This window comes from Oncorhynchus nerka, linkage group LG25 (genome assembly GCF_034236695.1).
Source record: "Oncorhynchus nerka isolate Pitt River linkage group LG25, Oner_Uvic_2.0, whole genome shotgun sequence".
Taxonomy (NCBI): domain Eukaryota; kingdom Metazoa; phylum Chordata; class Actinopteri; order Salmoniformes; family Salmonidae; genus Oncorhynchus; species Oncorhynchus nerka.
This window is the reverse complement of record NC_088420.1, coordinates 27,685,094-27,697,902: the sequence shown is the minus strand read 5'-3', so window position 1 is coordinate 27,697,902 and position 12,809 is coordinate 27,685,094. Positions and strand designations below refer to the sequence as shown.

General features: G+C 47.4%; 1 protein-coding gene across 2 annotated transcripts in view; it reads right to left on the bottom strand.

Annotated features, from left to right (window-relative positions):
* Positions 1-10,538: 10,538 nt before the first annotated feature.
* LOC115109313 (NEDD4-like E3 ubiquitin-protein ligase WWP2) overlaps positions 10,539-12,809 on the bottom strand; it is a 43,439-nt gene continuing 41,168 nt past the window's right edge. For both annotated transcript variants that reach the window (XM_029634090.2, XM_029634091.2), the window contains 7 exons: positions 12,616-12,749; positions 12,273-12,413; positions 11,974-12,094; positions 11,717-11,821; positions 11,511-11,607; positions 11,352-11,424; positions 10,539-11,191 (listed from right to left, as the gene is read on the bottom strand). In XM_029634090.2, the coding sequence (XP_029489950.1) occupies positions 11,092-11,191; positions 11,352-11,424; positions 11,511-11,607; positions 11,717-11,821; positions 11,974-12,094; positions 12,273-12,413; positions 12,616-12,749 (771 nt within the window). In that variant the 3' untranslated portion in view covers positions 10,539-11,091. The remainder of the gene's footprint in view (positions 11,192-11,351; positions 11,425-11,510; positions 11,608-11,716; positions 11,822-11,973; positions 12,095-12,272; positions 12,414-12,615; positions 12,750-12,809) is intronic.

The window sequence follows — 12,809 nt, the reverse complement described above, 5'->3', positions numbered from 1 at the left end:
CCAGGTGAACTATGAAAGAGCAGAGCCCATAGCCTGTTAATCAGGTCTGGGCTCTGTCCTTTTGGGGGCCCCCAACCAAATCTTGCAGAAAAACATTTTAGTGGCCCCTCTTGACAATGGAGAGAAACATTTATGTTTTTAACATTTCTAGAGCAGCATTCAACATTCTGCTGAAAAGGCAGCATGCGAAATGCATTTTTTTTGACAGCAAATGAAAGATAAACATCTTGTTAATCTACCCATCATGTCCGATTTCAAAAATGCTTTACAGCTAAAGCACAACATATGATTATGTTAGATCACCGCCAAGTCGAAAAAAACACACAGACATTTTTCCTGACAAAGATAGGAGTCACAAAAAGCAGAAATATAGATAAAATTAATCACTAACCTTTGATAATCTTCATCAGATGACACTCATAGGACATCATGTTACACAATACATGTATGTTTTGTTCGATAGTGTGCATATTTATATCCAAAAATCTCATTTTACATTGGCGCCTTACGTGCAGTAATGTTTTGATTCCAAAACATCCGGTGATTTTGCAGAAATACTCATAATAAACATTGATAAAAGGTACTAGTGTTATTCACAGACTTCTCCTTAATGCAACCGCTGTGTCCGATGTTTAAAAAACTTTACGGAAAAAGCATAATCTGAGAACGGCGCTCAGAGCCCAAAACAGCCAGAGGAATATCCACCATTTTGGAATCAACAAAGTTAGAAGCAACACCATAAATATTCACTTACCTTTGATGATCTTCATCAGAAGGCACTCCCAGGAATCCCAGTTTGACAATAAATGACTGATTTGTTCCATAAAGTTCTATCATTAACCTGTTGCGACGAGCAATCCCGTATCCGGGATCCTATTTATAGCCTCAAGCTCATTACCATAACGCAACGTTAACTATTCATGAAAATCGCAAATGAAATGAAATAAATATATTTGCTATCAAGCTTAGCCTTTTGTTAACCACACAGAGCAGCAGTAAATAACAATAGCGGGGCTATATACAGGGGGTACCAGTACAGAGTCAATATGCGGGGGCACCGGTTAGTCAAGGTAGTTGAGGTAATCTATACATGTGGGTAGAGTTATTAAAGTGACTTATGCATAGAAAATAACAGAGAGTAGAAGTAGTGTAAAGGGGGGGGGAATGCAAGAAATCTGGGTAGCCATTTGATTAGATGTTCAGGAGTCGTATGGCTTGGGGGTAGAAGCTGTTTAGAAGCCTCTAGGACCTTGACTTGGCGCTCCGGGAACCACTTGCCGTGTGGGTGTAGAGAGAACAGTCTATAACTAGGGTGGCTGGAGTCTTTGGCAATTTTTAGGGCCTTCCTCTGACACCGCCTGGTATAGAGGTCCTGGATGGCAGGAAGCTTAGCCCCAGTGATGTACTGGGCCGTATACACTACCCTCTGTAGTGCCTTGAGGTCGAAGGCCGAGCAGTTGCCACACCAGGCAATGACCCGTCAGGATGCTCTCGATGGTGCAGCTGTAGAACCTGTTGAGGATCTGAGGACCCATGCCAAATCTTTTCAGTCTCCTGAAGGGGAATAGGTTTTGTTGTGCCCTCTTCACGACTGTCTTGGTGTGCTTTGACCATGATAGTTTGTTGGTGATGTGGAGACCAAGGAACTTGAAGCTCTCAACCTGCTTCACTACAGCCCCGTTGATGAGAATGGGGGCTTGTTCTGTCCTCCTTTTCCTGTTGTCCACAATCATCTCCTTTGTCTTGATCACGTTGAGGGAGAGGTTGTTGTCCTGGCACCACATGGCCAGGTCTCTGACCTCCTTCCTATATGCGGTCTCGTCGTTGTTGGTGATCAGGCCTACCACTGTTGTGTCATTGGAAAACTTAATGATGGTGTTGGAGTCGTGCCTGGCCATGCAGTCATGAGTGAATCAGAGTGTACAGGAGGGGACTGAGCACGCACCCCTGAGGGCCCCCAATGTTAAGGCTCAGCATGGTGGATGTGTTGTTACCTACCAATACCATTTGGGGGTGGCCCGTCAGGAAGTCCAGGATCCAGTTGCAGAGGGAGGTGTTTAGTCCCAGGGTCCTTAGCTTAGTGATGCGCTTTAGTGCACTATGGTGTTGAACGCTGAGCTGTAGTCAATGAATAGCATTCTCACGTAGGTGTTCCTTTGTCCAGGTGTGAAAGGGCAGTGTGGAGTGCAATAGAAATTGGCTATAGCCATGAGTGCTAGGGGTCGGTAGTCATTTAGGCAGGCTACCTTAGTGATATTGCGCACAAGGACTGTGGTCCTCCTGCTTAAAACATGTTGGTATTACAGACAGGGAGCGGTTGTGTCACGCCCTGGTCGAAGTATTTTGTGTTTTTCTTTATGTTTTGGTCAGGCCAGGGTGTGACATGGGTTTTTGTATGTGGTGTGTAGCTTAGTGGGATTGTAGCTTAGTGGGGTGTTCTGGGAGAGTCTATGGCTGTCTGAAGTGGTTCTCAATCAGAGGCAGGTGTTTACCGTTGTCTCTGATTGGGAACCATATTTAGGCAGCCATATTCTTTGGTTGTATTGTGGGTGATTGTCCTGTGTGTCTTGATGTCCTTGTTAGAGGTTTGTAGACACATGTATAGGCTGTTTTCGGTTTTCGTTTCGTTTATTTTTTTGTTGAGTTTGTGTGTTGATTCGTGTTAAGTTGTTTTATTAAACATGGATCGAAATCTACACGCTGCAGTTTGGTCCGACTCTCCTTCACCAGTAGAAAGCCGTTACAGAATCACCCACCACAGGACCAAGCAGTGTGTCAACAGGCAGGAGCCACAGGAGAAGCGACAGGTGCAGCAGGAGCAACAGCAGCAGCAGCAAAGGCAGCAGCAGGAGAAGCAACAGAAGCAGCAGCAGCAGTGGGAGAGGCTGCACTCTTTGGATAAATGGACTTGGGACGGAAAAGGACCCTGGGCAGAGCCATGGATGGAATTGGAGCTGTCGGCGAAGCAGAGTGCTGAGTCTGAGAGTGTGGAGGATGTAGTGGACAGAGTAGAAAGAAAGCTGTTGGCGTGGCATAGTATGCACGGCATACCAGTGCCAGCACCACGCATCAGGCCTACAGTGCGTCCCGCCTGTCCAGCGCTGCCGGAGCCTCCCGCCTGTCCGGCGCCGCTGCCGGAGCGTCCCGCCTGTCCGGCGCCGCTGCCGGAGCGTCCCGCCTGTCCGGCGCCGCTGCCGGAGCCTCCCGCCTGTCCGGCGCCGCTGCCGGAGCCTCCCGCCTGTCCGGCGCCGCTGCCGGGCCTCCCGCCTGTCGGGCGCCGCTGCGGGCGTCCCGCCTGTCCGGCGCCGCTGCCGGAGCGTCCCGCCTGTCCGGCGCCGCTGCTGCGGAGCTTCCCGCCTGTCCGGCGCTGTCAGAGCTACCGCCCCTCATGCCAGAGGCGCCAGAGCCCCTCATTCCAGAGGCACCAGTACTCCTCAGTCCAGCGCTGCCAGAGCCTTTTTCTCCAGTATGCCCAGCGCCGTCTGAGCTACCCGTCTGCCCAGCGCCGCCAGTACCGCCAGTCTGCCCACCGCCGCCAGTCTGCCCTGTGCCACCTCCACACTCCAGTCCTCCGGTAGCAGCTCCCCGCACCAGGCTTCCTGTGCGTGTCCTCGATCCAGTACCACCAGTTCCAGCACCACGCACCAGGCCTTCAGTGCGCCTCGCCTGTTCAGCGCAGCCAGCGCTTTTCTCCTCTCCTGCGCTGTTGGAGTCTCCCGCCTGTTTAGCGCAGCCAGAGCCTTTCTCCTCTACAGCGTTGCCGGAGTCTCCCGCCTGTTCAGCGCAGCCAGAGCTGTCAGTCTACATGGAGCAGCCAGAGCTGCCAGTCGGCAAGGAGCAGCCAGAGCTGTCAGTCAACATGAAGCAGCCAGAGCTGTCAGTCTGCAAGGAGCTGTCAGTCTGCAAGGAGCTGTCAGTCTGCAAGGAGCTGTCAGTCTGCAAGGAGCTGCCAGTCTGCAAGGAGCTGTCAGTCTGCAAGGAGCCGCCAGTCTGCCCAGCGCCGCCAGTGCTCCCAGTCTGCCCAGCGCCGCCAGTCTGCCCAGCGCCGCCAGTCTGTCAGGATCAGTTAGATCCATCAGTCAGCCAGGATCCGCCAGTGTGCCAGGATCCGCCAGTCAGCCAGGATCTGCCAGATCCGCCAGTCAGCCAGGATCCGCCAGTCAGCCAGGATCTGCCAGATCCGCCAGTCAGCCAGGATCCGCCAGTCAGCCAGGATCTGCCAGATCCGCTTGTCAGCCAGGATCCGCCAGTCAGCCAGGATCTGCCAGATCCGCCAGTCAGCCAGGATCTGCCAGTCAGCCAGGATCCGCCAGTCAGCCAGGATCTGCCAGATCCGCCAGTCAGCCAGGATCCGCCAGTCAGCCAGGATCTGCCAGAACCGCTAGTCAGCCAGGATCCGCCAGTCAGCCAGGATCTGCCAGATCCGCTTGTCAGCCAGGATACGTCAGTCAGCCAGGATCCGCCAGTCAGCTAGGATCTGCCAGATCCGCCAGTCAGCCAGGATCCGCCAGTCAGCCAGGATCCGCCAGTCAGCCAGGATCTGCCAGATCCGCTTGTCAGCCAGGATCTGCCAGATCCGCCAGTCAGCCAGGATCTGCCAGATCCGCCAGTCAGCCAGGATCCGCCAGTCAGCCAGGATCTGCCAGAACCGCTAGTCAGCCAGGATCCGCCAGTCAGCCAGGATCCGCCAGTCAGCCAGGATCTGCCAGATCCGCTTGTCAGCCAGGATCTGCCAGTCAGCCAGGATCCGCCAGTCAGCCAGGATCTGCCAGATCCGCTTGTCAGGATCTGCCAGATCCGCCAGTCAGCCAGGATCTGCCAGATCCGCCAGTCAGCCAGGATCCGCCAGTCAGCCAGGATCTGCCAGAACCGCTAGTCAGCCAGGATCCGCCAGTCAGCCAGGATCCGCCAGTCAGCCAGGATCTGCCAGATCCGCTTGTCAGCCAGGATCCGCCAGTCAGCCAGGATCCGCCAGTCAGCCAGGATCTGCCAGATCCGCTTGTCAGCCAGGATCTGCCAGATCCGCCAGTCAGCCAGGATCTGCCAGATCCGCCAGTCAGCCAGGATCCGCCAGTCAGCCAGGATCCGCCAGGATCCGCCAGTCAGCCAGGATCTGCCAGAACCGCTAGTCAGCCAGGATCCGCCAATCAGCCAGGATCTGCCAGTCAGCCAGGATCTGCCGGAACCACCAGCCAGCCAGGATCTGGTAGATCCATCAACCTGCCTGAGCTTTCTCTCACTCCTGAGCTTTCTCTCACTCCTGAGCTTTCTCTCACTCTCGAGCTTTCTCTCACTCTCGAGCTTTCTCTCACTCTCGAGCTTTCTCTCACTCTCGAGCTTTCTCTCACTCCCGAGCTTTCTCTCACTCCCGAGCTTCCCCTCAGTCCCGAGCTGCCTCCGTCCCGAGCTGTCCTTCAGTCCCGATCTGCTCCTCAGTCCAGTGGGGTTCTGGGTGAGGACTACTAGGCCATGGTCGGCGGCGAGGGTGGACTATCCAGGGACGCGAGGAAGAGGGACTAAGACAGTGTTTGAGTGGGGTCCGCGTCCCGCACCGGAGCCGCCACCATGGACAGACGCCCACCCGGACCCTCCCTGTTGTTTTGAGGTGCGTTCGGGAGTCCGCACCTTGGGGGTTCTGTCACGCCCTGGTCGAAGTATTTTGTGTTTTTCTTTATGTTTTGGTCAGGCCAGGGTGTGACATGGGTTTTTGTATGTGGTGTGTAGCTTAGTGGGATTGTAGCTTAGTGGGGTGTTCTGGGAGAGTCTATGGCTGTCTGAAGTGGTTCTCAATCAGAGGCAGGTGTTTACCGTTGTCTCTGATTGGGAACCATATTTAGGCAGCCATATTCTTTGGTTGTATTGTGGGTGATTGTCCTGTGTGTCTTGATGTCCTTGTTAGAGGTTTGTAGACACATGTATAGGCTGTTTTCGGTTTTCGTTTCGTTTATTTTTTTGTTGAGTTTGTGTGTTGATTCGTGTTAAGTTGTTTTATTAAACATGGATCGAAATCTACACGCTGCAGTTTGGTCCGACTCTCCTTCACCAGTAGAAAGCCGTTACAGGTTGAAAATTTCAGTGAAGACACTTGCCAGTTGGCCAGCGCATGCTCGGAGTACACATCCTGGTAATCCGCCTAGCCCTGCGGCCTTGTGAATGTTGACCTGTTTAAAGGTCTTACTCACTTCGGCTGTGGAGAGCGTGATCACACAGTCGTACGGAACAGCTTGTGCTTGCATGTTTCAGTGTTACTTGCCTCGAAGCGAGCATAGAAGTAATTTAGCTCGTCTGGTAGGCTCGTGTCACTGGGTAGCTCTCAGCTGTGCTTCCCTTTGTAGTCTGTAACAATTTGCAAGCCCTGCTACATCCAACAAAGGTTGGAGCCGGTGTAGTATAATTCAATCTTAGTCCTGTATTGATGCTTTGCCTGTTTGATGGTTCGTCAGAGGGCATAGTGGGATTTCTTATAAGCTTCCAGGTTAGAGTCCCGCTCCTTGAAAGCGGCAGCTCTACCCTTTAACTCAGTGCAGATGATGCCTGTAATCCATGGTTTCTGGTTGGGATATGTACGTACAGTCACTATGGGGATGACGTCATCAATGTACATATTGATGAAGCCAGTAACGGATGTGGTGTACTCATCAATGCCATCGGAAGAATCCCGGAACATATTCCAGTCTTTTCTAGCAAAACAGTCCAGTAGCTTAGCATCTGCTTCATCCGACCACTTTTTTATTGGCCGAGTCACTGGTGCTTCCTGCTTTAATTTCTACTTGTAAGCAGGACAGGAGAATAGAATTATGGTCAGATTTGCCAAATGGAGGGCGAGGGAGAGCTTTGTACGTGTCTCTGTGTGTGGAGTAAAGGTGGTCTAGAGTTTTTTTCCCCCTCTGGTTGCACATTTAACATGTTGATAGAAATGAGATAAAAACAGATTTATGTTTCCCTGCACTAAAGTCCCCAGCAACTAGGAGCGCCGCCTCTGCATGAGCGTTTTCCTGTTGCTTATGGCGGTATACAGCTCATTGAGTGTGTAGACAGCTACGAAAAATACAGATCAAAACTCACTAAGTAGATAGTGTGGTCTACAGCTTATCATGAGATACTCTACCTCAGGCGAGCAAAATCTCCAAGACTTCCTTAGATATCGTGCACCAGCTGCTGTTCTATCCTGCCGATGCAGTGTGTAACCTGCTAGCTGTAGTTGAAAAGTTGCTAATTCGCTGAAGTTGTCCGTGATGAGATTCGAAATTGCATCCTTTGGGCTGCTAAACGTTCACATTATATGCCCACCCATTCACCTCAACCAACCAACCGTCCTACTTCTGTTTTTGCCATCTGTCTTATGTAACCATACCAAACGTAACATATCGTACTAATTTGAGTGTCCCGGATTGACAATTACTATGTTACGTCTAGTCTATGAGACCAGGTTGGACACGCTCTCACCTAATGCAGCCCCTCCTAGCAATGACTTCTGCATGGTGGTCATTAAGCACATCTCCGGATGGGACGAGAAGGTGAGTGAGCCACTACGTATCTATGCTTCGTGTGTGTGTGTGTGTGTTTTTGTGTGAGAGGGTGAGAGCATGTGTGTGAGAAAAAGTGTGTGTGTAAGTGTGAGCTGTGCAGGTATACCAACCCTTTGAGCTCATGGCTAAGTGCCAAATACACTTGGTGCCAGCTCCCAAAGACACCACTTCAACAGTGGAGATAAAACAAAGTACTTATTGCACTGACATTCACTCATAGGAAATCAAGTACAGTTTGCTTGTGTTGCCTACATATATAGTTATTTATCTGATATTTGTATTATGAACTGAAGGGGAAGAAACAAAGTCAACGAGATGCATTTATATTTGACCTTTCTCTTGATTCAGGGACGCAAACTTTTGCTACCTCGCCAACAGCATCCACACTCTGCCCGGCTCGGGCTTTCCTCTCTTGGGCAACTCACTGAAGCACTCATAGCACAGCTGGGAAATCTCATCAGTAGCCCACATACTGCAGCAATAGCAGTGAGTTTTAAACCAACTAGCTAACTATGGTGGCAGGAGCACCCTGCTGTGGTGGTTAGTTAATTGAATAAAAAAACTATGCTCTTTTATTATTGTTGTATCTCACTGATACATTCATTGCATAGCACATTTTTCACTCTTCTGTCTCTAGTATTTATATAAGAGCAGAGGATATATGAAAGAAGAAAACATAGATCCATTGTTATGTCAAGATCATGACTTATTTATCTCATGATCACAACATAAAAAATGTGTTTTTGTGAAGATATTAAACCCAAAGTAGCATTTGTTTAGAAGCACCATTTTTTTAATGTATATTTTTTTAACCTTTTTATTTAACTAGGTAAGTCAGTTAAGAACAAATTCTTATTTTCAATGATGGCCTAGGAACAGGTTAACTGCCTGTTCAGGGGCAGAACGACAGATTTGTACCTTGTTAGCTCGGGATTTGAACTTGCAACCTTCCGGTTACTAGTCCAACGCTCTAACCACTAGGCTACCCTGCACAATAATAACCTCATCAAGGTGGCCCTGTGGCTGCAGCTGCATTGATCGCAATGTGCTCATGGGGCATTTATGCCCTGAAAGCAAAATGGCACTTGCCACATCATCATGAGGATGTTTTTGCATCATATGATGCATTTTGCATCTTCATGATGATGTGACAAGTAACAATTAGATTTTTTAAAGTCCTATATCTTGAAAAGTTGATTGCTGACATGGAAAAAATTGTGGGACTGTGTCAACAGTGGAATAATGAAAAAATACCAAAAGTTTTTGAGTGGATTATTCCTTTAACCTATGCAAGACATGAATGGATGAGGTTATTCTAGTATTCATACACACTACATAATAAACTTTATCTTCCAGAAAGTATTTAGTTTGAAGGTCTCTAAAAGACATCAATCAAGTACTAGTCAAACAACAACATGGTACAATGCTTCTGGAAATGATGGAACCACAAATTATTTATCAACCAATTGCTGTTCATTGTTACCATGGCCCTTAGTGGCTGTACAGAGGTTTATTTGCCAATTGTTTGCCTCACATTTTGTTTTGAGTGTAGCCTGTACTGTTCATTATTCACATATGATTTGATACAGGAGTGTAACTTTGGTTTTAGAAGTGGGAGGACATTTAAAAAAAAATCCGGTCGGATAATCACTCCAAACAGCCAACCTGACCGCTCGGAGGCGTCCGCATGGTCCTAAAGCACACCGTTGCCTCGTTTTGCATCCTTTCCAATGATAAAACTGGGGGGGACAAAAATGGAATTTCAGAATTCCCCCCGTTCCCAGTGTAAGTTTCACCCCTGATTTGATATAACAAACCATTATGTCTAATCCAGAAATTATTGTGCCTTGGTCAGACAATTTTTGACTCCTTTTGGCTAAAGAGCACCCCCAGAGGCAAAAGTTCTGTATTGCCTCTAAATTGTGTCTGTTCATGCTCCTCACATGCCCATTGATAAATGAAAAGTTCAGGGCTGATTAGACATTTTTCTATTGTCACACTAAACTGACAAGGATTTATGAAATGAGCACACCATTTGTCAAAATTGTATGGAAAATCATCACTCTGCATCGATTTAGGCCTATTCTACACTCAAGTTTACGTAGCAGTAGGCCTACTCTACACAAGTTTACGTAGCTGTAGGCCTACTCTACACTCAAGTTTACGTAGCTGTAGGTCTACTCTGGTACTTTGGCCTAGGCTTATTTCAAGATCCATGAAATATAATAGGAATGGTGACAGTTATATGTGGAAATATTGCTGTCATTTGCTTTGCAGTTCATTCTGGTATGTTAATTTTCACAGAGAAATGTAACATTTTGGTCATTTAGCAGACACTCTTATCCAGAGTGATTTAGTCAGTGCGTTCAACTAAGGTAGATAAACAACACATATCACAGTCATAGCAAGTAAAACATTTCTGTAACAGTTACTGAGAATGTTGATGTTCGGGCAGGCTATTTGAAAATACAAGTATTCTGTAGTTTATTTGGATTTTTATGGTATTTTGTAATAGTATTTTGTACTTTTTGCCCATCCCTGGCTGTGTGCTTCCAGACATTGCCCAAGGCAGCTCGATCTCAGCATAGACACAAGCATTACAATGTTTTGGACCTTCATTGATGTTTTACCATTGTTGCACTACGGTGCATACATTTTGAGATGCATTAATCAATGTAAATATTAGTGTCAAAATTGAATGTCGACATATATCAGCAGCACAAGTCTTGTTTTATCATGAAATGCTTGATGTGCCCAAAATGTGTAACTATGTATTATTATTGCTTACATTGTCATTGTCTCCTGTCAGTATCTGCAGTCGAAGTTTATGTTTGAAATGGGAGGTCATCGACACAGTGTTTCACAGAAATACTGTTAGCAGACTAATATGGCTGGCTGGATAACCAAATCAGTGTTCTAGCAATATGACATTCTAACCAAAACCAGATTCAACATTTCTAACCAAGGCATTAAGAAAATTGATTCCTTGTACCATCACAATCAACCCACTTCAAGATTTGAGTCATTTATTTTAGCTATGTACAGGTAACAATGAATTTCACAATGAACAGAAAAGAAAATCACATCTCACCAATCTTTCCTCTTAACAGAAGTCACTAATTATAACCACTATCTCTCTCCCATTCAAACACACACGCTCTCATTTTTAAATGTTAATTTCTCTTAGATATATATGATATACTGGCTGTAGCTGTGCTGTTGTTGCGATTTGCAGTTGATACAATTATTTGAAGACATTATCCTGTTTTATGCTTCTGGTGTGCTCTAGATCTCGTGGCTGGCGTCTTCAGGCAGGACAGAGGGTTTAGGGTCATATAACACTAATCTTTCTGGACCATCCTTCAGCTCACACACCTGTTCCCTACTCTGATCATTGTTCCCTTGTACCCACAACCTAGTGTGAGGATAGGTACAGGTGGGCTCCCACAGTCCTGGAAGTGGGGCTAGATGATCAGAGAGTTCATATTCCTGTGATTAACAACAAAAAACTACTTGAATTAATGACTCTTCCTTCCCTCACTCATTATGTGATTATTTTCCCTTATTCCTGCCCGAATCCTTCGGTCTCCTCGATGGCAAACAGAAGTTTCTCTCGCAGTTGCTCCAGACTCTTGTAGGGTGGCAAGTCCAGACGATTGAAGCTGTGTGAGTGATTGAGATGGAGAGAAAAGATAGTGAGGGATCAGTTTGTGTTCAGTAGGGGTACACACATAGACACAAAACGAATTGATGTTATCATAGGGCCAATAACAAACAATAAATCAACTATAGCAAAGGAATTCAGGAAAACAACAGTCTCACCAGGTGTGGCTTCTTGGAAGCCAAGTCTCCTTCCCCACCTTGTCTATACAGAATTTTTGTGGCCCATTACTCCCTAAGGGAAAAAGAGACTGTTAGATTCTTAGGCAAAAGACATTTGACAGTGAAAAAGGTGGTTACTGAATGGTGGCTGAACTGCACCTATGAGTTCAGCAAAGCCTCCGACTGGCAGACGGCATGTTCCTGTGACAAACTGGAGCAGGCGGATCCGCTTCTCATTGTCCATCTCCTTTACCACCTACATAATACACAGATAAGACTCATGACATGGGTAATACGTACACATAGTGAGACAGACAGTCACACAGAGACACACACAGCAGTAAAGGGAGGCCACTGTACTGTACCTGCCAGAACCAATGTATCTGCTTGCTGTTCTTGGTGTAGTGCCGATAGATGGTGTTCTTCTGCCAGTCACTGAGGTCTATCTCCTGCATCCCACATAGCATCAGCTGGAGGGAGGAATGAGAACATACCATTAACCCACAGTCACAGAAAGAGAATCTGCAACAAATAGTCCCCTCTACCCCTCTCTCCATAACTTATAACTCCGCCTATCTAACCGAGCAAACTTCCTGCATTTTCTTCCAGCCTCATCACGTACCTCCAGCTCTTTCTCGTCAAAGTAGCGAAGCCACTCAAGAGGCACGACTTCATTGAAGCCATCCAAGAAGGCTTTGGTCTGCTCCTCCACCCCACGTGTGAACCGCCAGTCTGTCAGCAGACTGTAGAGAGACAGGGATGATAAAATAGCATTTTCTAGGCAACAAGAAGGATATTCATTGACGTAAGTGTCAAGATGAAACAAGATGAATGCTAGTATGTGGCACACCAGTGACGGATAGCACAGTGACTGACAGAGAGACAGACAAGAGGGACAAAGTAGTGATGGAGATGGCTGACCTGATGTACTCCTCCTTGTTCTCCGTGGTGACCAGCTCGTCCTCTCCGTCATCCTTCAGCTGGTGGGTGGACACCTTCCCCAGAATCTCCATATCCTGAGCAAAGTACAGCTCCACCCCACCCTCCTCCAGACTGTTATCTCTGTAGACAGATCATAGATGCATCGTAAACTTATTGAAGCTTTAAGCTGCACAATTATGTCAAATGCTTCCATCACTCTTACATTTACATTTACATTTAAGTCATTTAGCAGACGCTCTTATCCAGAGCGACTTACACTCTTCACATACTTTTCAGATTCACACACATTCAAAGAGACATAATGAAGGGACGGAGTACTTACTTCACCCACATGATGGAGTTGTAAAACTCAGGGTCAATAGACTCCAAGTCTTTCAGAGTGGGTTTCTTGTTGAGCATACGCTTGTAGAACGGCAGAGTGAAGCCAGTATCAATGAACTTGCCATGGTACAGGGCCTAGAGGGAGAGGGGAGGAGAGAGTGGATGCGATAAGTACTACACCAAAACATGTCATAA